This window comes from Rhinolophus sinicus, chromosome 14 (genome assembly GCF_057876585.1).
Source record: "Rhinolophus sinicus isolate RSI-liver-muscle chromosome 14, RSI-T2T, whole genome shotgun sequence".
Lineage (NCBI taxonomy): Eukaryota > Metazoa > Chordata > Mammalia > Chiroptera > Rhinolophidae > Rhinolophus > Rhinolophus sinicus.
Genome location: NC_142514.1, coordinates 15,925,907 through 15,952,892, shown reverse-complemented (window position 1 = coordinate 15,952,892; position 26,986 = coordinate 15,925,907). Strand labels below are relative to the sequence as shown.

Genomic DNA, 26,986 nt, shown 5'->3' with positions numbered 1-26,986 from the left:
TTTGGGAACTGACTTCAGGAAATGCAGATAGAGGAGTGAGGAAGTGAGACAGGGAGGGGAGGGAAGTCAACACAGGGTGTTACTGCTGTGGGCGACCAGGGCTTAAATCCTGCTGGGGAACTTGGGTGATAGTGGCAAACACACCTCAGGTTGACTCATTTGAGGGCTGAGGAAGCTGGAGTAAATATCCACCCAGTACTCCTGCCCTACTGGCCTGCGGATGCGAACTGGAGCAGAGAACTCCCGCAGGCCCAGCCCAGGGGGGCGTGCAGCACGAAGTCCCTGTGCCCCAGTTCACTGGCAGAGTGAGTGCCCAAGGGGATATGGGCTCAGCTCGGACGTGTCCCCCACAGTGAACAAAACCCATCAAACTCGGCTTTTGCAGAAATTACATGGGGGTGTGTGTGATTGGACAATACCTATAATAAGTAAGAATATGAAATAGTCTGTTAAAAGGTGACATCTGCACTGAAATTAAAAGGAGAGCAGGGTAAGTAAGATGGGGAGGGGGGTGCAATTTACAAACATTAATTTTATAAAAATCAATAAAAGGGAAAAATGCATTCTGTATAAAAAAATGTAGCTACATGCATTTTGGAAAATGGAGGAAATTTTTCCACCTATAATCCCATCACCCTAATATAACTAGGGTTAGCATTTGGGTGTATTTTCTTTCCATCTTTTTTTCCTCCTAGGCATTAGTTTTCTTCAACACTTTAGGCAGAGTATCCATCTAATTTTGTGCTCTGCTTTTTCACTTGCCGTTTTAATGCAACTCTTCTAAGGCCTATGTGCTCCCCTCCTCCTGTGGTACCTGCAGGGGAGGCTGAAGCTGATCTTCTCCAGCTCCTCGTGAGAATAGGCAATCCTAGGAATTCCTCTCTCCATGGACTCCAGCTAGCCACAGCCTGCCTGACAGCAAGGAGGAGAGGGGCCTGCTGAGAATTAGTTATTCATAATTAGTAATGCATGACATTACACATGTAACGTATCTGGCACGTATTCGGTTGCCTTCCCTTGTGATGCTTCATTTGATGGAGGGTAGGTGACAGTGACCAGCCAGCACTGCCTGGAGCTTCCTCTCCCAGGCAGCTGTGGTTCCAGATGGGCTCTGACATCCTCAGCCCAGCAGACCTGGTTCCAGGATGCTTTCTCCCCAGTCTCTGATCTGTCTAGGTCAGTACTTATGTGACCCTACAAGACAGTCTCATCTCCAATTTCTCTTCTTGCAGAAGAGATTCTGTGGACTCCAAGTCTTCGGCTACCTCCTCTCCAAAAAGGCCATCGATGGAAAGGTAAGGAAAGCCACGGACTTCCCCGCAGAGACTCTGTTCAGCATGTGTCCCTTTCTCTACTTTAATGGAGGAAGCCCGAGGCGGGGGAAGGAAAGAAACCTCATACGGTATGTTGCCTCTGAATTCTAGGACCCACACAGTAAGACCAAGGGCCCCACAATCAGACCTGTGGCTCCTTCACTAGGGTGGCTCACCCATCACTGTTGCCCTGTCACTGTCTGGGGAACATTCTTAAGGTCAAACTGAACCCAGTGAGGACAGACTTCCTGTGAGCCTATACCTGGAGTGGGATCTCTGGTTCTGGGCTGAAATGGTTAGGGTATCTGTCCCTTAGTAGCATAAATCACCAAGTCATTCATTCATCATCAAATATTTATTGAGGGTCTACTATGTGCCAGGAACTATTCTAGGTGACAAGCATTACAGTAGTGCACAAAACCAAAAATCCCTGCCACCATGAGGCCTATATTCTAATAGGGGAAGACAGCAAAGCATGTAAGTAAACTCTACAGAGGTTCAGAAGGTGACAAGTGCTAGGGAAAACAATAGAGCAGAGTGAGGGGTATTGGGGAAAAATGGTCATCCAGGTGGTCAGAAGAGCCCTCGTCAAGGAGGTGACCTTTGAGCAAAAGTTGGAAAGAAATGAGGGAATTAGCCATGCTGACCTTGGGGTCATTCCAAACCAAGGAGCTAGGAGGTGGCCCGTGGGGCTGGAACGAATAAAGGAGGGGGGAACTGGACTTGAAACAGGAGCCACTGGAGGGTATTAAGCGCAAGAATTATATGACCAAATTTATCAGGAACCCTCTGGACGCTGTGCCCAGAATGGATTATTGGGGCAGCAGACCAGCCAAGAGGCTCTTTAGAAAACTCAGGCAAGATACGTGGGTGGCAGCAGTGGCGGTGGGGATAAGTGGTGGATTCCAGATATATTTTGAAGGGAGAGCTGACAGGATTTCCTAACAGATTGGATGTGGGGTATGAGAGAAAAACAAGAGTCAAGGTAATTCCAAGACTTTTCACTCAAGCATGTGCAAGAATGGAGTTGCCATTAATTGGTAGGGGGAAGACTATAAATCAGGTTGCGGCAGGAGAGCCAGAGTTCAGGTTCTGACATGTCGGATTTGAGGGGTGTACTCGTCATTCAGGTGGAGAAGTTAAACAAGCAGTTGGGTTATACCAGGCTAGAATTTAGAAAGAAAGTCTGGGCCAGAAATATAAATTTTTGAGTCATTAGTGGGTAGCTAGCATTTGAAGCTGGATGAAACCACCAAGGAGAGATTGTGGATAATGGAGTGTGAATTGTGGCCCAAGAGGGAGGTCAGAGGTCGGTGCAGGGAAAACAGGGCCAGGGGAGAGCATGGCAGGCTAGGAAGTGGCTTACAGGTGGATCGAGGCAAATGATTGGGGTCCAGGGGCCATACTGCACCCTGAGGCAACCAGGTAGGAGAGTAAGGGTGTTGGCTTCTAGGCGAGTATGGCTGCGAGCTGTACAGCTATCGTAGACCTAATATACCAGTAAGACTGCCACTGGAAAGAAAACAAGAGGCACAAAAATTAGGTTGTTTAATGCTTAATGAAGATTACAAAAGGTCTGAGGTGTTGTCAGGGCTGCTGTATTGTCCAATTCCAACATGGCAGCTGAGTGCCAGCTCCAGCTGACGAGTGGAGGCTGATTCTCAGAGTGCGGCTTGGAGAGGGCGTCTGAGGCTGCATCCTGCCTCTGAAGAAAAGAGTTCTGTGATCAGTTAGCAAGGTCTGCCATGAGTGAGGCCTAGGCATGGAGGGCCCAGCGTTGTCCTGATTCTAGACCAGTGGTTCTCAACAAAGGATCATTTAGAAATGTGTGGAGGCATTTTTGGTTGTTACTATGACTTGGGGGGTATCTTAGCTCAGGCTGCTATAACAAAATATCATGGACTACATGGCTTAAATAACAGACATTTATTTCTCACAGTTCTGAAGGTAGGAAAGTCCAAGATCAAGGTGCCAGCCGGTTCTTACAAGGACAATAATCCCATCATGGGGCCTCATTGAAACCTAATTACCGCTGAAAGGCTTCACCTTCAAATACTGTCACATTGGTGGTTAGGGCTTCAACATTTGGATTGGGGGGAGGGACACAAATATTCAGTCTGTACCGGAAGTAGGGGAGGAGCACTACTGCATTTAGTAGGCAAGGGTCAGAGACGCTAAATGTCCTGGAAGGTGAAGGGCAGCCCTGCATAAAGGACTGACCTATCCCAAAATGAAACACTGATCACTAATCCAGTTCTGTGTTTAGTGCTGTAATGTAAACATACAACATTTGTGGGAGGATTTATACCTCCAGATTCCTCTCCTGACTTTGCCTATGGCCTTGAAGTCTCCTGGCTCCCTCTCATCATGCACTCTTTTCCTGAACGTCAGTCAAGCAGAATGTTCGTCCTTCCAGCAGTTGTGCCCCTTCCTGCTGGTTCAGTATTGGGGGTGGGCAACCCAAAGGGACAGAAGCAAGTCTTGTAAATCGACTTTAGCCACTACCCAGACTGTTGCCTTCACTCTCTACTTCTCTATCTCATCTTTTCATTCATTCATTCATTCATTCATTCATTCATTCATTCGATGAACTCATTTGTTGAACACCTCCTTGCAAACAACATCCTCCAGGAGTCAAGGGCGTGTGTCCATGCTGGGTAAACAGTATACACCGTGGCAAAATGGCGAGGCCTTGCCCGTCTATAGAGGGTACCCTCTACCCAGCCCCAGCTGGCTGTTGCTTTATGGAAATGCAGGCCCAGTGTGCCATGTCTTCTAGCTTTTTAAGGAAAACTGAACACCTAGATTTTCATACGAAACTCCCAATTTTAAACATTGACCACATATTCATATTTTTCTAAGACACAGTAGGGCAAACAAAATGTATCTGTAGCCCTCCAGTTTGCAACCTCTAAGGCCTGGCAAAGATTTAAGTGTATGATCTCTGCTTTCACACAGCTAATGACTGGTGTAGAAGCAAACAGCAAAATATGTTTTTCAAAGATATACCACACAATGGGAACACAGGAAGACTGTCTCCTTATGACTTAAGAAGTTATAGGAGACTTCATGGAAGAGAGAGTATTTGTGCTGAGAACTGACAGATGAATAGGAGTTTGCCTGGTAGACAAGCCAAGAGAGAGCATCCTAGGCGGGGGAATGAACAGCACATACAAAGATGTGGCAGTATGGGTGAGCTGTAGTGCCAGGGAGCAGATTACGAAGGACACAGCTGTATCAGGAAGGAAGGTTGCATTTTTTTTTTTTGGGGGGGGTGTCTTTTTTAAGAAGGTTGCACTTTATCAGCTGTCCTAGGCCCCAACTGTGGGAATTGATTTGTTTTCGCCTAGAAGTTATGCGTGCTTGGCGGTGCAGTAACTTAAATGTCCTCGAGGTGGCGCGCAGGAGCAGCGAGCCGGGCCTCCTGCTGCTTGAGCTCTGACCTGGACTGGGAGGATTTTCTAAGCGCTTAGTGGTATCAGACCACGGGATGGTGCTGGCGCTGGCACATCCGGGGAGAAGAAGGGAACTGTGATCAATCCAACTCCTCCACCCCCGCTAGTGATACCCTCTCTGCAATTTGACCCGGTTCCCAGTTCTATGCATGGAAAGCAAAATTAGCGTGGCTGCCCAAAATACCACTTAGAAACCAATTTCAGCCAGCCAGCTCCTAGCCAAGAGGTGGGACTGGGGCTGGGAGTGCACTGCCAGAAAGGCACGGAAAAAATGCAACAAGCAGTGTAGCCTTGGCCGGGGATGGGGACTCTGGAAAACTGCCTTTTAGAGACACGGTGAGATGTGTTGAAAAGAATTTGAAAGGCAGGCAGACCTAGGTTTGTAGTCTGACTCTGCCATTTGCTAGTTGGATAACCTTGGACAAGTCAGTTCTCTGAGCCTCAGTCTATTGATCTGTAAAATGGGGATAATTATGACCCCCTTTCAAGGTTATTGTGAGATTACTGTTCCCAACCCACATAAGTGCTCAATATATGCACAATGCTTAGTGATAATACACTCACTTAATGTGGTAATCTATGTAAATTGCCTAATACTTCCTTACTAGAATTCTCTTAGGTGCTTTAATCCTCTCAATAACTCTGTGGGTACTATTGTTATCCCTGTTTTACATGTGAGAAAACTGAGGCACCTAGAGGTGAAGGTACTTGCCCAAGGTCACATAGCTAAAAAGTGGTGTGTCAGGCTTTGAATCTGAGAATTTGGCTCTGGATCTTGGGCCAATGCTATCACTTCAGTGTAGGCATTCCCTAAATGACAATTGTTGTTATTATTGCTGTTTGCTATTATGCCTTCTTCCAAACAGCATCCTCCGGCTCCCCAGTGGTCCCCCACTGCTGAGTCCTAGACATTGAGGATGTGGTGATGGGGCACACAAGCCAGTGAGGGGCAGCATCTGGAAGAATCTGGGGCTCCATCACAGTGGTAGAGATGGGCTGGCCCAGGTCATAGTTGATAAACGCTGGTTCAGAGAGAGATTCTTCTTTAAAGCCCAGGGAGTGGGGCCACTGGCCTTAACAAGAGGACCTGTCCCCCACATAACTCAGCTGTGTCTAGACCCCCTGGATGTATCTTTCAACGCTTTGTAGCCAGCTCCCTCAACTTATCCTATATTCATTCATCAACAAAGATTCATCAAGTACCTACCTAGAGCACTGTTACAGGTGCTGGAAGACTGGTGAACCAGCCCATAGAGTCCCTCTACTGTGGAACCTGTAATCTGGAGATGGAGGCAATGTTTATAAACACATAAACAAGTTAATTATAGACTTGGATAAGTGCTATGAATGCAAGAAATTAGGTCATGTGCTGCTGGGGTGGTCAGGGAAGGCCTCCCTGAGGAGGTGATATTTGAGCCGAGGCCTGACTGGTGGAAAGAACAAGTCATAGGAAAATCTGGAGGAGGGAGAGACTTCCAGGAGGAGAGGCCAGCTGTGCAAAGGCACTGTGGTGGGTGGACAGGTGTGTTTAAGGAACAGAAAGCAGCAGGGCAGTGGGGGCTTCAGTGAACAGTGAGTAGAGCGTAGCATGAGATCAGGTGAGAGGGGAGGAAGAGGCTAGGTGTGGAGGGGCTGGAAGGCCACAGTGAGATTGACTTTATGCTGAAAATAATTGGAAGCTGTTAGAAGGTCAGAAGCTGGGAAGTGATGGGATCAGCTGTGAGTTTTTGAAAGCCCTTCCACTCCCATCAAGCTGCTGTGTGGCCGATAGATTGTAGGGGGAAGCAAGAGGATGCTGGGAGACCAGATTCGGGGGTCTTATGGTTGTGCAGAGGAGAGCCCAGTGGCTGAGACCAAGGGTTGGATGCAGGGAGATTGATTTTGGCAGCAGGCAGCCTCTAGACTCCAGTTTATACCCTTCCCAGCTGTCCCTCACCCACACCTTTGCCTCCCGCTGAAATCTGACTCCAGGAGAGAGCTGGTTGGATCACAGCTCCCCCATCCCTGCGCCCCGCTGCCAGGCCACCCAGTTGTCAGGCAGGGCTGGGTAGAGTCCAGGGTAAGTTAGTCTAGAACAGTAAGGTTCAAATGGCATTAAAAACAAACAAACAAATAAATAAAAGCTAGGAATCATTTTGGATAAAAGTTTTGGAAATTCAAAACGTGAACTTTATACGAGCAGAGACTTCCCTCCCCAGCCCACCCCACTCCTATGGCAAAACTGAGATACCTCTGAGGAACCTCAAGGCTCGAGAGCACACAAAAACCCAAGGATATCTGTGGTGACAGAAAGGATCCAAAGTCAGGCCAAGCAGCAAGGACTGGGGACGAGAAGGTCGCCAGCAGAACTCACACTGAAGAGTGCTCAGCGGGCTGTTGGATGGGATTCTCTCGTAACCCCAGATTTTTAATGCTGGGAAGCCTGGGCTACTCAGTCAGCCTCACTCTTAGACACAACACCCTGGGCCTGACTTTTCAGAAGCCCAACATCATCTTCCTGAAGATGATCTGTACTGCATCTGTAGCTCCAGAGCTGCCTGATGCAGCTGCCCCTGCTGTGAGGTATATATGCCAGGAAGTACCCAGGTGACCATGTGAATGGCGCCCCCTGGAGGAAGGAAACGCAGCTGTCCTTTGGAACCTTCCACAAGGGTTCAGTGTGGTAAGACCCTGGAGTGGAGGAGGGGACCCTGATTTCTTCAACTCTGATGAGTCAATTTTTCCTAGGAGGCATGAGGGCTAGCGAGCAGATCCTGGTGGGTTACTGAACGAGAAGACTGGGCAGAGCCAAGAGATGAAGGCTGAGACATCTTGACTGCCTGGCTCCCACCCCAAGGGTAGTGCAGAAACACCTCTGAAGAGAGGGAGTTGTACAACTATCACTCCATCCTCTCATCTGTAAAATGGGGCCAGTAACTTGTGACTCTGAGGCTTAGGGAAAGGAATAAATAGCAAAAAGCAGTGATGGGGGGCTGGCCCGGTGGCTCAGGCAGTTAGAGCTCCATGCTCCTAACTATGAAGGCTGCCGGTTCGATTCCCACATGGCTCAGTGGGCTCTCAACCACAAGGTTGCCAGTTCAATTCCTCAAGTCCCGCAAGGGATGGTGGGCAGCGCCCCCTGCAACTAAGATTGAACATGACACCTTGAGTTGAGCTGCCACTGAGCTCCCAGATGGCTCAGTTGGTTGGAGCGCGTCCTCTCAACCACAAGGTTGCCGGTTTCAACTCCCGCAAGGGATGGTAGGCTGTGCCCCCTGTAACTAGAAACGGCAACTGGACCTGGAGCTGAGCTGTGCCCTCCACAACTAAGACTGAAAGGGCAACAACTTGACTTGGAAAAAAGTCCTAGAAGTATATACTGTTCCCCAATAAAGTCCTGAAGAAAAAAAAAGGCAGTGATGGTGGCTTTTGTAATTACCATCCTTAACAAGCCCAAGAGTCTGGCCAGATCCTTTCTCTCCAGCTCCCTCACCCTCACGCTCCAGAGGCCCTGAACCCCTCAACGCTGCTCATGCAAACGTGGACTTTCACTCTTCCTTGCATTTCTTTCTTTCTTTTTTTTTTTTTTTAAAGATTTTATTGGGGAAGGGGAACAGGATTTTATTGGGGAACAATGGTCAAATTGTTGTCCTTTCAGTCTTAGTTGTGGAGGGTTCTGTTCAGCTTCAAGTTGTTGTTCTTGCAGTCTTAGTTGTGGAGGGCGCAGCTCAGCTCCATGTCCAGTTGCCGTTGCTAGTTGCAGGGGGCACAGCCCACCATCCCTTGCGGGAGTCGAACCGGCAACCGTTGTGGTTGAGAGGACAGGCTCCAACCAACTGAGCCATCCAGGAGCTCAGCGGCAGCTCAGTTCAAGGTGCCGTGTTCAATTTTAGTTGCAGGGGGCGTTGCCCACCATCCCTTGTGGGAGTCGAGGAATTGAACTGGCAACCTTGTGGTTGAGAGCCCGCGCTCCAACCAACAACTGAGCCATCTGGGAGGCAGCTCAGCTCAAGGTGCCATGTTCAATCTTAGTTGCAGGGGGCAGAGCCCACCATCCCTTGCGGGACTCGAGGAATTGAACTGGCAACCTTGTGGTTGAGAGCCCACTGGCCCATGTGGGAATCGAACCGGCAGCCTTCGGAGTTAGGAGCACGGAGCTCTAACCGCCTGAGCCATCGGGCCGGCCCCCTCTTCCTTGCATTTCTGCCAAGAATGTATTTTCCTTTCCACTCCTCTAATGGCCAACCCTTCTCCCCATCTCTTGCTGAATTTCTTGGACCGAATTACACTGCAGTGTGACCTGTTTGACCTTCTTTGAGTCATGTGGTAAGGTCTGGTGTCACAGTGCTGATTTTCATGGGCCACCATGGGATGCTGGGGATACCTCTCATTGCGTCATACAGCACCCTCTTCACGAGGACCCGAAAGGGAACAAGAAGCTGTTGGACTCTGAGCCTTGGCTTGGTTTTTTGGCTGTATGTACCAGTACTTCATTCTTTTTTCTTTTTGTTTTTAATTTTTTATTGTGATAAAATATATGTAGTAAAATTTGCCTAGTTAACCTTTCTTTTTAGCATGAGGTAAAACGAGATATTTTATCATTTTCAAATGGATTAAAATTTACCAGATACATAAAACTAAACATAATGATTAATTATCATTACCTAGTTCAGGTTTTCTGGCTACTTTTGTTCATTGAACTTACTATATAGATTTTTTTTTTATTGTGGTAAAATATACGTAACATAAAATTTACCCATGTTAACCATTTTTAAGTGTACAGTTCAGTGGTAGTAAGTACATTTACATTATTATACAACCATCACCACCATCTATCTCCAGAACCCTTCCGTCTTCCCAAACTGAAACTCTGTCCCTGTTAATCACTAACTTCCAGTTTCCTCTCCTTCAACTCCTGGAAACCACTATTTGACTTTCTAGTTCTATGAATCGGACTACTCGAGGTCTCTCATACAAGTCAAATCATACAACATTTGCCCTTTTGTATCTGGCTTATTTCACTTCATAATGGCTTCTAAGTTCATCTATGTTGTAGCATGTTTCAGAATTTTACTCCCTTTTATGGCGGAATAATATTCCATTGTATGTATCCACCACATTTTGTTTATCCAGTCATCTATCAATGGACACTTGGGTTGCTTCCACCTTTTGCTGGCAGCTTCTTGAGAACAGGAAGACAGGAAGCCTGTCTGAGCCCTCAGCACGGAGTTACCACTCATAATTGTCAAATGTTAAAGAAAAAAACCTGTTTCTTATTATAAAAGTAGATATATTCTTCATAGAAGATTAAGAAAATATGTATAAGCAAAAGAAGAAAATGAAAATCTGCTATAATCCCGTCTCAGATAGATAATTGTTATTAACATGCTGTTATGGTCTGAATGTTTGTGACTCCCCTCCCCAAATTCATAGGTTGAAGCCCCAACTCCCAATGTGACTGTATTTGGAGGTAGGGGCTTTATGGAGGTAATTAAGGTTAAGTGAGGTCATAAGGGGGGGCCCGGATCCAATAGGAGAAGGGTCCTTAAAAGAAGAGACACCTGAGCGCTCAGTCGCTCGCTCTCTATGTAAGGATACAGTGAGAAGGTGGGCATCTCAGGCCAGGAAGGAGAACTCTCACCAGAAACGAAACTGACCAGCACTTTGATCTTGGACTTCCTGGTTTCCAGAACTGTGAGAAATCAATATCCGTTGTTTAAGGCACCCAATCTAGTATTTTATGATGGCAATGCAGGCAGACCAAGACACACAGTTATCCCTCCAATCATCTGTGCCTATATATACAAATATGTTTATTTGTTTGTCAGTTTGTTTGTCTTTTTAAAGCCAAAACCAAAATGGGATCATTCATAGGCAGTATATCATAGGAATTAGAGCGTAAGCATTGTTGGAATTAGACAGACCTGAGTTCAAATCTCAGCAGCGTAACTCCTTATAGGTTTGTTTCCCCATCTGCAAATGGGGATGATAACAGTATTTACCTCCTAGGACTGCTGTGAAGATTAAATTAGAAAATGCTCCTACAGAGCCTGGCACAGTGGCTGGCACTGTGGTAAAGCCAGCTCTCTGAAATGGTGGGACATTCAGTATTCGCTAGACTGTCAGCTCCTTGACGGAGGGAAGTTTTCTGACTTGTCTGCTTTATCCCTTGTTCTTCGCACAGTACCTGGAGAATGGGTGCCTGATAAATATTTATTGAATGAGTGAATTAATGGTGCAATGAGAGCATAAAGAGAGAGCAGCCAGCACAGTGCCTATTGGATCAGAGTTGAGTCTTCAGCTTTGTTACACTGTTCTGTAACCAGTAGGGCGCAGGGGTTGGTTAAGAGCGTCGATACCGGAGTTCAACTGCCTCCGGTTGTGGTTCTCCTAGTTTCCAGATGTGTGACCTGAGTCAAATTATTTAAAATGCATCTATCTCTAAAATGCACTTTAAAATGCGGTGCTAAAATGGAAGTAGGAATAGTACACCAACCTCATGGGGTCGTCATGAGGATTAAATGAGATGATCCATACCGCGTGCCTAAAATAGCACCACTACCTCACAGGGTTGTCATGTGGATTAAAGGAGATCATCTCTAAAAACATCTAGAATGTTGCTCAATAAATGCTTTGTTTGCTTCATGTCAAAATGTTAATTACCGATTGTCATCCTCAGATCAAACAGCAGCAAATCGAAAGCGGAGACCCCCAAAACACCCAGCAGCCCCACGAGCCCCACCTTTGCCCCCTCCGTCTGCCTCCTGGCGCCCTGCTATCTCACAGGGGACTCCGTCCGGGACAAGTGTGTGGAGATGCTCTCAGCAGCCTTGAAGGTGGATGGTGAGAGGGCCTGGGCCAGGGAGGGAAGGGCTTCCCAAGGGCCGATGAGATGGAGTCTTTCTCAGTGCCATGGAAGTAGTACAGGGCGCTCTAGTCCCTGGTACAAGCAGGCTTCACTGCCAAGGTCATGTCTGGCTGATTCCTGTGTTCCCCAAATTTCTTTTAGATGACTACAAGGATTGTGGGGTCGACTGTGACAAGATGGCATCAGAAATTGAAGATCATATCCTTGAGTAGTGCCGGGGTTGTGGGTGCCTGTGGGTGTCCAGCAGCAGGTCCTCCAAGTTCAGGGGACCCAGGACAGTGAGGAGGGAGGGGAAGGCCTCCGGGGCCAGCTGCTGCTCTGCCCCAGAATCAGAGTTCTTAATTCTAGCTAACACTTAAGTCTTGCACCTGTCAGCCTCATGTAGGCTGTTTACGAGCAGTACCTCATTCAATGAGCAGTCCGCGAGGTAGTGTCCCCTCATTAATCCCATTTTACAGGTAAAGTAACTGAGGCTCAGGGAGGTTAAGCATTTGCCAAAACTCACACAGTGACTAGTAATGGCATAGTTGGGATTTGAACCCAGAAAGTGATGCCAGATCCTGATGGCTCAATTGCTGTGCCAGACAGACCGTGTCATAGTGTGTCTAGGTTGTGACGTCAAGTGGTTGAGTAGATAGGGAGGACAGCATATCTCATGCTGAGCCTTTTCCCCTCTTCCAGCCTCTGGAGATAACAGCTCCCATTTTTTTACTCCCTAGTATGTACCAGGCACTCTAATGGGCAGTCGACACTTCCTACCTTTGTTAATTCTCACAACAATCTCTGAAAGGCAAGGGCTGTTGTTCCCACTTCACAGATGAAGAAACTGAGGCTCAGGAACTACTGGGTGTCAGAGCTGGACTACAAACCTTTGTCTTTTGAGTCCATGTCCTGAGTTATTTATACACCCCATTCTCCCACTATCTGAAAGCAGCCTTGTGAAGACAGAGAAGGTGACCACCTGTGTGATATGGGCCCATTGCACCAAAAGATTTTTGTCTTAGGGAAGACAATCCCTCAGCACTGTGTCCCCCTGAGTGAGTGCTAGAATTTCTTTTACTGGAAACAAAGCTTTGCATGTCAAAGAGCTGTAGAGGAAGGGGGACAGAATCCCCGGGAAAGAGGGGGTCAGAGTGTCACACTGAGGTGTGAGTGACTCTTTGTCTCTACCTAGGGAGCTCAGCTGGGGTTGGAGAGGGGCAGGAGCCAATCTGTAGACAATAAACTTACCTGCTTCCATCTCCTGGGAGGCCCACCCTAATATTCTCCAGCACATTTTCTGGGATTTTCTCTCCATCATCATTTAATTATTAACCAGCAAATCTTGAGCTATCCAGCACCTCACCAAGTACATTTTCACAACTTCTAATTAATTCAGAACAAAAAGCACAAGCTTCATCTTTGTTTTCTCTGGGATACTCATCCCTCCAAGCTGGTCCCTTCCACCTTCGAGCCCAGTTTGAAACAAAGGTGAATGATCCACGATATTTTCCCACTCTCGGCCTTTCCTCTTCGTTTTCTTCCTCCACTGAGTGTCCCTCTTCTGAAGGAGAGAAAATCAGAGTTGCATCAATCCTTTAGCTCTTTGTTCTTAGGTAATGGAAGGTCAGGGGGAGGATGGGTTTGGGGGCTTGAACGCTCTGTGTTCTAACAAAGCTCTATCCTCTTTGGAGTGACCCGGCAGCCAGGGGTGCTAGCATGTGCTCCTCGGAGTGGTCAGTGACCCCCTGCTCTGTGCTGCACCTCGCCCTCCCCTGTGACCTCAGGAAATGGAGACAGAGTGGGGAAGAGGCTGACGAAGTACTGCCAGCCTCCCATCCCCACGGAGATCAAGCAGACACACACCTTCAGGAATCCCAAACACAGATTTTTAAACAAACGTTTTGGCTTTCAGATGCATATTATGGCATATTTCTTTTTACATTTTTATTACACAAACAACATTAAAACCACAGTAACCGAAAGAAAAAAAAACTACTACCTTCCCTCCCACCACTTCTAACAAGTCAGCTGTTTCCATTTTTCCACATTCCCGGCAGTCTCTTTCTCGTATATGGCTTTCCCCAGTAAAGGCTTTGTCTTCCTGATTCTGCTTGGCTTGGGAGACCAAGAAAATGTGGCTGTGTTCCCTGAGCTCCTCCAGGGATGCAGAAGAGGGGGATGGGGGTGGGAGGCCTGTCTGGGATGCAGCATCTGGACAGAGAACTCACTGTGGTCCGTGGCCAGGGGCGACTTCCTGCTGGGTGAGTGTAGAGAGCATTACCGTTAGTGGGGGGGTCTGGCTTCCAGCCTGTCTCTGCCGGGAATTTGCCCTGTGACCTTGAGCAAGGGCCCGCACCCTTTCTAAGCCTCAGCTTCCTCATCTAGTAATGAGAGACAGATCAGCAGTTCCCAAAGTAGGTTCCAGGGGATGGTCATAGGTAGTACTAGAAAAAAGGATGTATCACCAGAGAATTGGGAACACCAGAATAAACAAAAGTCAGCGATTTCTTTATTGCAGCACTTCTCAGAGTCTTAAACCTGTGCCTCCTACTCTTGCTTTCCTCTGCCAGCGGGCGTCAACCTCCGGGTTACTATAGGTGATCTTCCTCAGTATCGTCTTAACAGCCCCTGAGTGTTGAGCACCTGATGTGTCCCAGACACCGCGCTAGTGCATCATGCAGCTTCGCTCACTGAATCCTCATAACAGCCCCTGTATTTTATGAAGAAGGAAACTGAGGCACAAAGAGGCCATGTGACTCACCTGAGGTCACACAAGAGGCTCAGACAAACCCGGGGTCCATGACACCACAGTGCTTGCTATGACCTGATCTCACCGTGGAGGCTGTTTCCTGTCCCTGATGTGTGGCTGACCCCAACTACCCAAGTGAGATCCATACTTAGGGAGTCAGAGGTCACAAAAGTGCCCGACCCCTGTGTAAGGCCAAGGACAGAAAGAGAAGGGCCTGGGGCTCCCTGGGCTTCAGGGAGAGGCTCCCATCCGGGGCCCCCCCACAAGTGGCTGGCTGGCCCTTGACTGTGTCACATATCTACCAGGAGCTCAAGAGCACAGACATGAAGTACCGGAACCGCGTGCGCAGCCGCATCAGCAACCTCAAGGACCCCAGGAACCCCGGCCTGCGGCGCAACGTGCTCAGTGGGGCCATCTCCGCCGGGCTCATTGCCAAGATGACGGCAGAGGTGAGCGAGGGCCGGGACCTCTGTACGGTGGGGTGGGAGGCACTGGCTTGTGACTCCGTGAAGATGAGCCGGGGGCTCTTGCAGCCGGACCGCAGCCTCCCCGTCCCGCAGGGCTTCTGGACCCTCAGGATAGTGAACACAGTTAATGCGTACCAAGCACTATGCTAAGTGCTTTAGGTGCAGGGGCTAGTTCTGTCTTCACACCATCTGAGGAAGAGATGTTTGGTATCCCCATTGTACAGATGAGGAGGCTCGGAGGAGTTAACTGCTTTGGCTATACACACAGCTAGAAAATGTTGAAGCCAGGAGGCAAGCTGTCCGGCCTCGGAGCACCTGCTCTTCACTGCTTTGTTATCTGCCTCCCTCTTCTGCCCTGTTCAGTCCTGTGTCCCATTACTCAGCTCTGGACCCAAGTCAGAACAGGAATCCCTGTCTCCATGGAGACAGTCACGGTGGGGAGGGAGACACGCTTACAGATATGTATAAAACAGAGGTGGGAAGTGTCATGGTAGAGCCATGATGGAAACTTATAGGAAGGAAGGATTGACCCAGCTTGAAGGGGGCAGTTAGGGAAGGAAAACAGAATAAGCCTGTCTGAGGAAGTATAGTGTAGTGGTTAGAAGCTTGGGGGCTGTGCCAGACTGCTTGAATTTGAATTCTGCCTCTGCCACTTAACTGTGTGATCTTAGACAAGCTACTTAACCTCTCTGTGCCTCAGTTTTTCATCTGTAAAATGGAAATAACAACAGATATCTCATGAAGAATTGAATGAGTTTCATATATGTGAAGTGTTTAGGTTAATACATGAAAAGCCCTCCCCAGAATTAGTATAGGATAGGCCCATTCACCAACCATTTCATGTAATCCTCAGCATAATGCTATGAAAGAGGAAATGCTGTCCCCATTTTATGGATGAGAAAACTGAGACCACACAACTTTTAAGTTACAGATGAGAATTTGAACTGAGCGCCATTTATTTCAGAGTACATCTTGGAAAGATGTTTTGTACACACTCAGCAGTTCTTTACTGCCAGAGCTAATGGAGGGATTCCCCACAAGCACCTGGAGATGGCACTGCTAAAGGAAGTGGCCCAGAGGAGGGGAGGAAACAGGCGTGACATCCTGGAGTCTGTGTGTACCTCAGGGTGTCGGGTATCCTCTGAAACTGTCTGGCAAGAGTGTGCCTCTGGGCGTTTGTGGTGTGTGTGTGTGTGTGTGTGTGTGTGATGTATGTGGTGTATGTTTGGTGTTTAGTATGAGTGTGACTTGTGTGTGTATTTAGTGGATGTGTGCGTTGTGTGTGTGGTTAGCGTATGTGTGGTATATGTAGGTGTGAGGTGTGTGGTGTGTATGTACGTTCTTCTGAGGGGAGGGTTCCTCAAATACCCAAAATAAGACAGATAAAATCCTTGGCTTTAGGATAAAATGGGGAACTTGGCACAGGTGAACCAGGGTTATCTTGCTACTTAATTAAAATATCTGACCTTTTCCAGCAAATAGCAGTATATACCTAGAGTTACAAATTCCAAGTTGGCTTTCCAGTGCCTTTTCTTTCCCTGCAAGGTGCAGCTGTAACTGGATGGAAACTCAGACTTATGTGTATTTCTCTCTGTCCCTCACTCTGTGGCTCTGGGACCCGTGTGTGTGTGTGTGTGTGTGTGTGTGTGTGTGTGTGTGAATGCTAGCAGAAGACTGTCTTACAAGCAAGTCCAGAGCCATGTTGAGAAACCAGGCCTGGGAGAACCAAGAACAAGGTGTAGACACAGGGTTGATCGAAACCCAGCAAGGTCCCCGCAGGTGGCGGTCTGGATCAGGACAAAGACAGGCCCCAGAAGTCCCATCAAAGGCACTGGCCCTGCCAGATAGGTGCGCGAAGTCAGGCCCCAACCCAAGGACTGTTCACTGGAACAGGGCAAGAGAATGGATTGGTCACCCCAGGTCCAAAACGAGGCTGACGAGAGAGACCAAGGGGAGCAAGCCAGGAATCAAGCAGGCCCTCCCCAGTGACAGCCAGGGACAGCCGCCAAGGACCCCACTGCCGGCAACCCAGGCAACAAATGCCAAGGAGATCTTTGTTCTGGGGTCGTCTTTGCCCCATGCAGGAATCTTCTATAAGAAATATAGGACCATTTTTGCTGCACTAAGAAAAATAACAGTTTGGGGTGGGGCTGCCTGCTGTGCTGTGACTCAGAGGACAGGAAGTTGCTGTCAGGCAAAGCCTGAGGCAGTGGAAGCCCTTGTGGATGGGTGTCCCCCTTTGCATCTCTGTAGCTCCCCTAACTCCCTTTTAGTGTCTCTTTCCTTGTCCACCCGATGCCCTCACTCTTCCTTCTCCCTGTTCCTCTCTATCAAAGAATGGAGTAGATTCTGAGATATTCATTAGAGCTGCTGAGCGGACATGTTGTCAGCTCCACACACAGAGGGGTTTTGTCTGCTGTTCACCCAGCACTGAGACCAGTGCCTGGCACACCCTAAGTGCTCAAAGAATATTTATTGAATTCACATTTGGGGCCCTTCTCTAACTTTGTATACAATGTGAGGAATGCCATGTCATACCTTTATTTTCCTCATTTCCTACCTTATTTTCTGTATTACGGTACTTACTCCATGTGTCTTTGATGCTGACACCTTTTAAATGAGTCAGGGCAGAGATAGGCAAGTGGCTTGGTGGGTAAATGGATTTCTGTCTGTGCTCTGTTTCTTAGGTGGCACAAACGGCTCTCTTCCCATAATCTGACCCCAGCCATGTCTCCCACACTCCTCTCCCTGAACCCACTCCAAATACTGTGTCTAAACATGTTATTCTGTCCTCTGATCTTTTACTTCCACCATTCTCTTGGTGTAGAATGTGCCATCCCCCTTGGGAAGTCCTGCTCATCTTTCGAGACTGGTGAAGGTGTCAGCTTCTTTAATGAGCCTCACCTGCCCCCAAGCAGTTTGCGCCCACACTCTGGGGATTTCCCTGTACTTTGTATAGCTTTGCTTTGGGACTTCAAACTCTATCTTGCAATCATTTCTAAATGCTTGGCTACTCCCCCAGATTACCATTATCTGCGGACAGGAACCAAATCTTTGAATCCTAAGGGCCTCGAGTCAGCGGTGTGCTGGATCCAGCAGCTTCTATCGGCTCTCGAGAGACGATTATGCTTAGCTAGTCCCAACTCTGCCTTCAGTTAAACCACGTTAGGAGATTGAAATTGGCTATGGTGGAAGTATTTACACCATGGAAATTGGTAAATGCTACCAAATTAGCCAACCCTACAGCCAAAGCTGGTTTACCAGCAAACTAATGCAGTTAAAGACATTCAGTAAATTGACATCCAATAGATTCTGAATGAATGAACGCATTATGCTCTGGAAAATCTCCCCAAATTAAACTCAGCCGCTCTTTGCTTATATGGCCTTGGGTTGACTTGTTTTTCTATATACCCCCGCCTTGGGTTAGGACCTAGTCCTTAAATTTAACACAGTAGGATTTAAACATTCGTGAGTACCAGGATAATTTGGGGGCACTGGTAAAAATGCATATGCCTGGGCCTGCCCTTCGAGTTTTGGATTCATAGGAATCTGTATTTTCTCAAGAAACCCAAGTGGTTATGATACAGTGGTCAGCATTAGATTTAGTGGTCACTAAAATCATTTGACCTTTGTGCCAACTCTGTTCTCCATGGTTTAAGGAGTCAGGATAGACAGCAACAATGAAAATGCTTTAGCCAGTACCAAACCCTCATTTTAACGTTAGCTTCTGCCGTCTTCCTCGCTCCACGCCAACCTTAACTAGCGCTCTCTCCAGTTTGAGCGTCCCCGTCTCTGCTCTCCTCTGGCAGAGGCTAAAGAGGAGTCAGATGGCCAGGGAGATGATTAAAGGAAAGGACCTAGATCAGGCAGACACTGAATGTCTGTGGTGAGTTGACACAAGTCAACTCTGTTCTGTAGGAACTTACAGAAAAAGAGGTTCTGTGATGCACCCACAGGTGAGCAGTTAGTTGTGGGAACCCAGGAGTTTCAGGTCCCGCATGGGTGGGCACAGCAGCAGCAAGTTATAGTGAGACCAAGGTTCCTACAAGGCAGAATGGGCTGGGCTGTGATCACCGCTTGGACAGGTCCTGGGTCAAGTCCAGACTGGAAGCATAGGGGACGTCATAGATCATAGGTTAGTGGTCAAGTGAGCTCAGGCAGGAAGGGTGAGGCAGGACCTAAGGTCCTGGCAGGCAGGGCAAGCACCAGATCCGAGGACCTAGTCCTTGAATTTAACACAGTAAATTAAGAGTGGTGATCCTCCTTGGGCAGAAGCTGTATGTCTTCTGCTCTCCTGTACACGCCCTTCTGCACTTGGCCCAGCCAGAGTCCCTCCAAGTTTGTTCTTCCGCCCAAAGCCAGAATGGGGACTCTGGGTATAGCCTTTTCCCAACTGGGGTAGGCCCAGGAGTCCAGGCCTCCCTCCAGCTTCTTGTACTCAGTCCATCATGTTCCCCTCTCCTCTGTTCAAGCTTTCTAGAAACTAGGTGTGGGGCAGGGCCCCTGTGACTCCCCAGCCCTGAAAGGCAGACTCGTTTCTCTCCAGGAAATGGCCAGTGATGAGCTGCGGGAACTGAGGAACGCCATGACCCAGGAGGCTATCCGTGAGCACCAGATGGCCAAGACAGGCGGCACCACCACTGACCTCTTCCAGTGCAGCAAATGCAAGAAGAAGAACTGTACCTATAACCAGGTATGGTGGAGGAGGTGACAGGGGCAGAGAGGTGGAGACCCAGAGAGAGAGGGAGAGAGCTCAGGGAAGATCCAGAGGGGGCGAGGGCTGCAGACAGAAGGACAAGTCTTAGTCACCAGTATGATGCACCTGTGGCTTCCAGAAAATGCTCCTCTGCATCTACAAGCACCCAAATTTGTGCCTGTGAGGCTTGGCCAGCATGTTCTGGCTGGCTCTGAAGCAAGCATAAGAGGAATCAGGCTTACAGGGCACAGAACTGTAGAGACACAGCTGGTTGGAAAGGCATGTAGCAATATAAAACTCAGCTCCCTCACGTGACACACAGGGAAACTGAGGCCCAGACAGGAAACAAGCTTTGCAGCTTGGCCCAAGATGGCAAAGATGACCAGTGGCAGAGGTAGTAATCAGTTCAGATCCAGACCTTTCTGCCTGCAATACAGGCAGCTTGGTGTGTCAAGCCTAAGGGAGTTAGCCCCGAGTCCTAAGGGTGAAGCCCACTGCCCAGTGTGGGGTGACACAGAAAGCCGTGAAGTCCCCTTCTCTGGAAGACTTAAAACCAGAGAACCATGTCCTGTTTCTGGGTGGTACATATTATGCCCTCGGGTCACCCACATTCTTGGATTCTAATTGGCACCTAGTCTTTCTAGAACTCTATTCATTCCTCCATCTGTTCGGCAAGAAAGATTTCTCAAGAGCACCTTGCTGGTGGAATCTGTGGCAACAGCAACAGTCAGCCTAGCCAGTAGGAGTTGTCCCTCGGACAATTCCCATTCAGGAATTTGGAGATGTTTGTGTAAGCTCCTGCTCCCCTCCAAGCACATTTCCACGTGGGAGGATGTGCTTCCTGTACCTCGCCTCCCACCAGAAGAGAATTGTCCATTAGCAAAGTTTTCTCTGCACGGGGCAACCCCAGTGTTATCCTTCCTCAGGTGTCATTGCTCTTCAGCGACAAGGCTGTGCTAAGCTGTGTCCTCCTGGCCAACTGCTGGGCTCACTCATTAGCCAAGGGACTACCTCCCACTCCACAGACTCGCAGCTGACATCATTCATAGCGGAGTGTCAGCAGAGTAACAACATGCTGTATGTTATGGCCATCCAGGATTGGCCGTAGAAAATTAGAACAGCAATTGTTAAATCTGGAAATGCCAGGGACTTGCTGTGCGAAACCCAGTTCCTGCACCTGAATGGTTTGGTTAAGGGGACGAGAAACTAGAAAATACAACATTAAATAGTCCCAATGATCTTCAAAACTCGTCCCCTCTCTGGGCCTCAGTTCTTCCACCTGTGAAATAAGGTGATCTCTAAGGGTGCTTTCAGCTTATGCAAGCTCTGATCACCGAGGCACATCCAATGGGGTGTGTGCAGAGGTAAGTCAGGGACCACTTCCTATCGGAGATGAGACTTGAGGAAAGAGAAGAGAGATCGGTTCAGAAGGATCAACGAAAATGAAAGCGCAAAGGCCAGGCTGAGCCGGTGAGATACTGAAGTGAGCTGATGGACCTGTGAGAGGAAAGGAAAATACATATTATGGGGTTCTCAGTGATAAGGGAATTGCCAAAGTGGGGTGGGAATAACAGTGCCAAGCTCTGGGATTGGGACCTACTCGGACAGACAGTAGGAGCTATGGCAGTCCTAGAGCAGGGGAGTGACTTACTTCTTCATGAGCGGTCCTCTCTCAGGTGCAGACACGCAGCGCTGATGAGCCCATGACTACCTTTGTCTTGTGCAACGAATGCGGCAATCGCTGGAAGGTCTGTATGTCTGTGTCTTTCTCCCTCCCCTGTCATCCACAGATCATATCCCACAGGAGTAGTGTGCCCACAACCAAGAAGGGGCCTCTTACACGGGGTGGGAGGCAGGGGCGGGGGTAGAGAAGGGGCTTACCAGCCCGTGCAGAGGGGTCTGCAGAGCTGGAGATAGTGGCAGGTTGTGGTCGATGAGGCAGGGAGAGAGTACACGTGCATGTTTTCGTTTTGGAAGGCACCCAGCTGGTGGGAGTAGCAGCCTACATTTTATCAGAGGATGGGCAAGTCTGTCATTTGAGCACAGATGGATTCAGTCGTTCCCCCTCCCCCAGATCCACAGAGGGGAGGAAAACAATAGCACTTTGCATTTGGACCACACCTCTTTGGAAAACGCTTTCACAGATGGTATTTCCTTTGAACCTGGCCACAGCCACGGATGAGAAAGTCTGAGCCCTGTCAGAGGGACCTCCCCCTGCAGTGCTCCCAGGTCATTCTCCCCTCTCAAGGCAGCTCTGGAAAAGCTTCCATTACCCGAGGCTGTAAGCTGGGTTGCCCCAGTTCCTGCAAAGGCAGAGGTTTGGTTTTCCGGCATAAGAGCCAAGCAAAGCCTCCTCCCAGAGTGTTCCTTCCTGCCACGGCTTCTTCTGAAAGAACTCAGTGTGGTCATGTGAATCATGTCAGTTTCCAGCACCATCTGCCTTGCACGCGCACTGGGTGATGCCTGGGCCACCAGGCAGGCAGCAGGTACTCCCAGGGTTCTAAGGTACTTAGCAAGGAGTCCGAGACTGAGCGTGGGACTGGGAGTCGGGGTCCCCGGTTTCAGGCCTCCACTCGACACTCCTGGCCGGGTGACCCTGAGCCTGTCACTCACCCCCCTGAGCAAAAGGGTGACAATAAGGCCTTTCTTCCATAGTTGATGTGAAGGTTATTACATATGCCACACACTTTATGAGGAACGTTCCTTTTTAGTGCTGTACTTTCAGAAAAGGAAACAGCTACCAAAACACTTAATGAGCATAAAGTCACACAGTTTGGCGCACTGAAACATAATGCTCCAAATTCCTGATCGATTTAGTTTCTACACCTTTACTGAGGAGCTTGATAGCCCTGGGGCCTCATTAGAACTGCCATGCTTTTAAAGGTAAAAGTCAAACGAGTCTGCATTTTTCCTTCCGTCATCTATTGAGCACTTAGGGATGGCGCCAGTACAGAGTAGTACAGAGCATGGCTTCAGCATCAGGTGCAAATCCTAGCTTTATCACTTACAGAGTGACTTAGCTAAGTGACCTGAACTCTCTAGGCCTGGATTTCCTCATCTATGAAATGGGGGTATCACTATGTAGCCCACAGAGCTGTTTTAAGGATTAGGGAAGGTAATACACGTAAAGCATTCATTAACATGGTCTCTGATAGCTCATATAGTATCTTCGTCAAATTGAAAAAAGGTGTCCCTATCTCTAGGTAGACACAGCCTTGCACCAGGGCAGAGCTTGGCAAACAGAGCAGGGGCTGAGTTTCAGCCCCAATTTGTCCCTTTGGCCAGGCTCTCTTGTGCAGTGAACAACCTATACAACCATCCATAAAAGCCCTGAAGTACATGTTTCTGCTACATAGAAACCATTATTATTCTGAGTTTGTCACCCACCTATGGGAACTTGGGCAAGTCACTTAACCTCTCCACATTGCTTCTTTACCTTTGACACAGCCCCTCCTAGGGTGATAGGATGAAATGAGTTAATGCATGTTAATACAGCCTAGCCTAGAATAAGTGCTCAATAAACGGTAGCCTCATCGTTACTACTGGGAAAAGGACATGCCGCCTGTTCCAAACCCAACTCCTCCTCCCTCATTCCTATTAGTTGGAGAGGCAGGGCCCACTAGAGGTGGCAGCTACATGGCTTCTGACATTTTCAGGTAGTGTCCACTGCCATGTGGAAGTCCTAAAGTCCACTCAAGTGATTAGTAATAATCCCAGGGACAGCTTGACTATGAATTGAGAGCTACCACATGTCTGATACCAAATTTCCATTCATTCAGTACCCAATAGCCTTCTTGCATTGGCTGGCATTGTTACCCTATTTTACAGATGAGTGGTTTGTTCAAAGTCACACAGCTAATAATGGCAGAGCTAGGATTTGGAGTCTGGTCTGTGTGGCTCGAGACCCTGCTTTCTTTTTCATGTCCCCTCCCCCTGTCCCTAGCCTCCTTGGGTGACACAGGGAAAGCTCTAAAATGTTGTTGCCTTTTTGGTTTTGCAGTTCTGCTGATAGAACTGCCAGCCAGGATTTCAGTGAACAAGGTGAAGAAGAACAAAGAGAAAGCACTAAGCCGTCATAACTGGAGAAAAAATAAAAATTAAAATGAAGAAAAATGCTGAGCTCTGAATGGGGTATTAGGGAGCAGAGGGGAGAATTCTTTTGCAAATTAATTATCAGTTGTTAATAATGGTTGGCTACTGGGGGAAGCCGGATGGGGATATGATGCTAAGAGTCCGTGTTGACAAACCTCTTGTAGAAACTCAGAGACTTCAGAGCCTCATAGGTGAGGTATCATATCTTTGACAGTGACAGACCTTTGCTTTGAGTCCCTTCCCTCACATCCGAACCTCTCAGCCTTTTCTGAATTGAAAAATAACAGACTGACGCAACTCGTACCCCACCCCACCCCAGAGTCACATGTGCAGAAGTTGGCACAAGGTTTGGCTTATGCAGATATGACTTCCATGCCGGGTGGAAAGACTTCTTCCTTACTCCTCGTCTCCTTCCAAACTCTCTGCTATTCCCTGTTCATAGCTGGCTTTGGGAGTCTCCAGACCTGGTCCCTCTAGGCAGAGAACAGACTGTCTTGAGCTGAGGCTTTCTGGGTGAAGGGTACAGTGGTGCCACTCAGTCCCGTGGACCCTGGGAGGTGCTGAGCCTTGGAACCTGCCCAGGAACTGGCAATGTGTTCTTCACAGCTCCATCTGTGGCCTGAGCTTCTGAGGAAGTCTGCAGGGCAAGGGGCCTTCTTGTGCTTCTCCCATGATTGTATCGGTTTGCTTTTTAAGCTGATAGGAACTTTAGACCAAGCTGGAACCGTCTGGAAAAGCCTCGGGAGCAGTCCTGGTGGTCTCTCCCATCCTGATCTCAGTCTCTGACCGCCCCTGACCTTCTGGCGGCTCCAGACTGAGCTCCTGGACTCTGTTTGCTAAAATGACTGACATATGAGGACTGACTATTAAGTTTGCGAACGTGTTGCTAACCTTTTTTGATATCAGAGGGATTATTCATTATGAATTTGTACCAACTGGACAAACGGTTAACCAAGTTTACTATTTGGAAGTGCTGAAAAGGCTGCGTGAAAATGTTAGACGACCTGAACTTTTCACCAATAATTCATGGCTCTTGCATCACGACAGTGCACCAGCTCACACGGCACTGTCTATGAGGGAGTTTTTAGCCAGTACACAAATACCTGTGTTGGAACACCCTCCCTACTCACCTGATCTGGCCCCCAGTGACTTCTTTCTTTACCCGAAGATAAAGGAAATATTGAAAGAAAGACATTTTGATGACATTCAGGACATCAAGGGTAATACGACGACAGCTCTGATGGCCATTCCAGAAAAGAGTTCCAAAATAGCTTTGAAGGGTGGACTAGGCGCTGGCGTCGGTGCACAGCTTCCCAAGGGAAGTACTTCAAAGGTGACCATAGTGATATTCAGCAATGAGGTATGTAGCACTTCCTCTAGGATGAGTTCGCGAACTTAACTGTCCTCGTACAGGAGCCTGTGAGCTCCTGGGAGCCTGCACAAGTCACTTAACCTCTCTGAGCCATTTCCTGTAAAAATGGGAGTGGTACTAGTGCCTACCTCATAGAGTGATTGTGCAGAGGCCAGTGGGTCTCCGTCTGCCTTGGTTCACCCTTAGAGCAGCTGTTCAGGGTAACTTTAGCCCAAGTTCCTTATATGCCCTGGACATCATCCACTCTGAATTGGTTATTGCTTTCCCGCTTCCACCCGCCAAGTGCCTCCTCCAATAGATGAAGCCAGTGAATAAACTGTGTACAGAAATCTGCCACCATCTTCAGCTTTTCAACAGTCAGATTTGGGGTGGGTTTTTTGGAAGGATTGAAAATCCTCTCACAGACGATACAACACACATAGCCCATAAGTGGCAGAACCAGGACTGAAACCCAGGTCTTCTGCTTCCTGTCATTGTACTTGGTGGAATGAGAGATCCAGGGCCATACACGGTGCTCGGCCCCTACCTTCCCAGAATCCCCAGCCTGCAGGGAAAGAAACCACAGGCACACACTTCCACAGCAGACAAGATGTGATACATGCCTGAGGTATGAATATTGCCCACAGAAGTGTGCAGGGATGTTGCTTAGATACCCAGGAGCTTCTTAAACTTGAATATGGGTGGGAATCCCGGGGGTGGGGGTGGGCGTTAAAATGCACGTTCTGACTCAGTGGGTCTGGAGTGGGGCCTGAGATTTTTCATTTCTTAGAAGCTCCCAGGTGATGTCCCTGCCACCGGCCCCCAACCACACTGAGGAGTAAGGGTTTAGAGATCCAGTTTTTTCTCTGCATTATCTAGTCCTCTGTCCAAGTGCCTAGAAACCAAACACGGAACAAAATAGCACCCATTATCAATTGAACAATGTCAATAAATGTTATTTTGAGGCTTTTGAGAGGTGGCAGCCTGGGGCAATTTTCCATAGTCACAGTCTAAATATCCACGGTGCTCCCAGTGCCATAGGGATTTACAGCCAAGGAAAAACTACAGAACTGAATCTCTACCCTCAATAACCTTACTGTTTACAAAGGAGATGAGTCAGATTAAACAGCGAAAGGACAAGTCAGCTCCAGTGCACACATCTATACAGTTCCCATCCACATTCACAAAAGGACACAGAAAAGCCTGAATAGGCCTCAGGCTGTGCTCAGCGGCAGGAGTCAATAGCCTCCCAACGGGTCTTCCCGTGTCCACTGGGGACCCACTCCAATTGGGGCTCTCCACTGCATGGACCAGAGTCGGTGGTTGGAAATTGCAAATCTGGTCATGTTACAGCCCCCAGGCTATCACCCCCCCACCCCCATGTAAAAACCTTTCATTTGTTTTCCCCCACTGCTCTTGGCAGGGTCTACAAGGCCCTGCAGGACTGGCCTCTGATTCGCCCCCACACTTTACGCTCCAGCCACAGTGGCCATGCTGTGCTCCTTGTGCCCCAGTCTGCACATGCTGTTGGCCGGAACAGATGATTTAACCCCATCGCCACTTTCATATCGAAGCTGAAGAGAATGTGAGCTGCGAGGGAGTTAGCATGAACTTCTGCCACCCGGGAAGGCTTCCTAGGGGAGGAGAGATTGCTGCTTTGTAGGTGGAAAAAGACAAGGTCAGGTGAGGTGAAACAGAGGCGACGTGCTTGGGAGGGAGGAGAGAAGGTCTCACCAGGAATGTTGTGGCCAAAGACCTTGAAAACAAAAGTACATTCAAGATCCCATGACCAATTTAGAAGATGTTTCCAAAGGTTACAGGAACTTGAAATACTATATGGAATGAGAAGGCCTTCTTCGTAGTCGCTTCCAGACTACCCAATCTCTAATTTTGGCCCTGACTTTAGTCACCAAGTGCCTATCTGGGTATCTCCCCCAAGTACCCTACTGACCCTCTCAACACTATTAATCTGAAACTGAACTCACATCTTCTCTTCCTTCAATCCCCTCTGCTGTCTTTTTTCTATTTGTCAGT

At 48.4% G+C, this 26,986-nt stretch overlaps 1 protein-coding gene across 3 annotated transcripts in view; it reads left to right on the top strand.

The window, feature by feature from the left end:
* TCEA3 (transcription elongation factor A3) overlaps nucleotides 1-25,306 on the top strand; it is a 36,020-nt gene extending 10,714 nt beyond the window's left edge. For all 3 annotated transcript variants that reach the window (XM_088790487.1, XM_088790486.1, XM_088790488.1), the window contains 7 exons: nucleotides 1,233-1,295; nucleotides 11,427-11,590; nucleotides 11,757-11,818; nucleotides 14,646-14,795; nucleotides 19,360-19,506; nucleotides 21,186-21,257; nucleotides 23,510-25,306. In XM_088790487.1, the coding sequence (XP_088646613.1) occupies nucleotides 1,233-1,295; nucleotides 11,427-11,590; nucleotides 11,757-11,818; nucleotides 14,646-14,795; nucleotides 19,360-19,506; nucleotides 21,186-21,257; nucleotides 23,510-23,518 (667 nt within the window). In that variant the 3' untranslated portion in view covers nucleotides 23,519-25,306. The remainder of the gene's footprint in view (nucleotides 1-1,232; nucleotides 1,296-11,426; nucleotides 11,591-11,756; nucleotides 11,819-14,645; nucleotides 14,796-19,359; nucleotides 19,507-21,185; nucleotides 21,258-23,509) is intronic.
* Nucleotides 25,307-26,986: the final 1,680 nt, after the last annotated feature.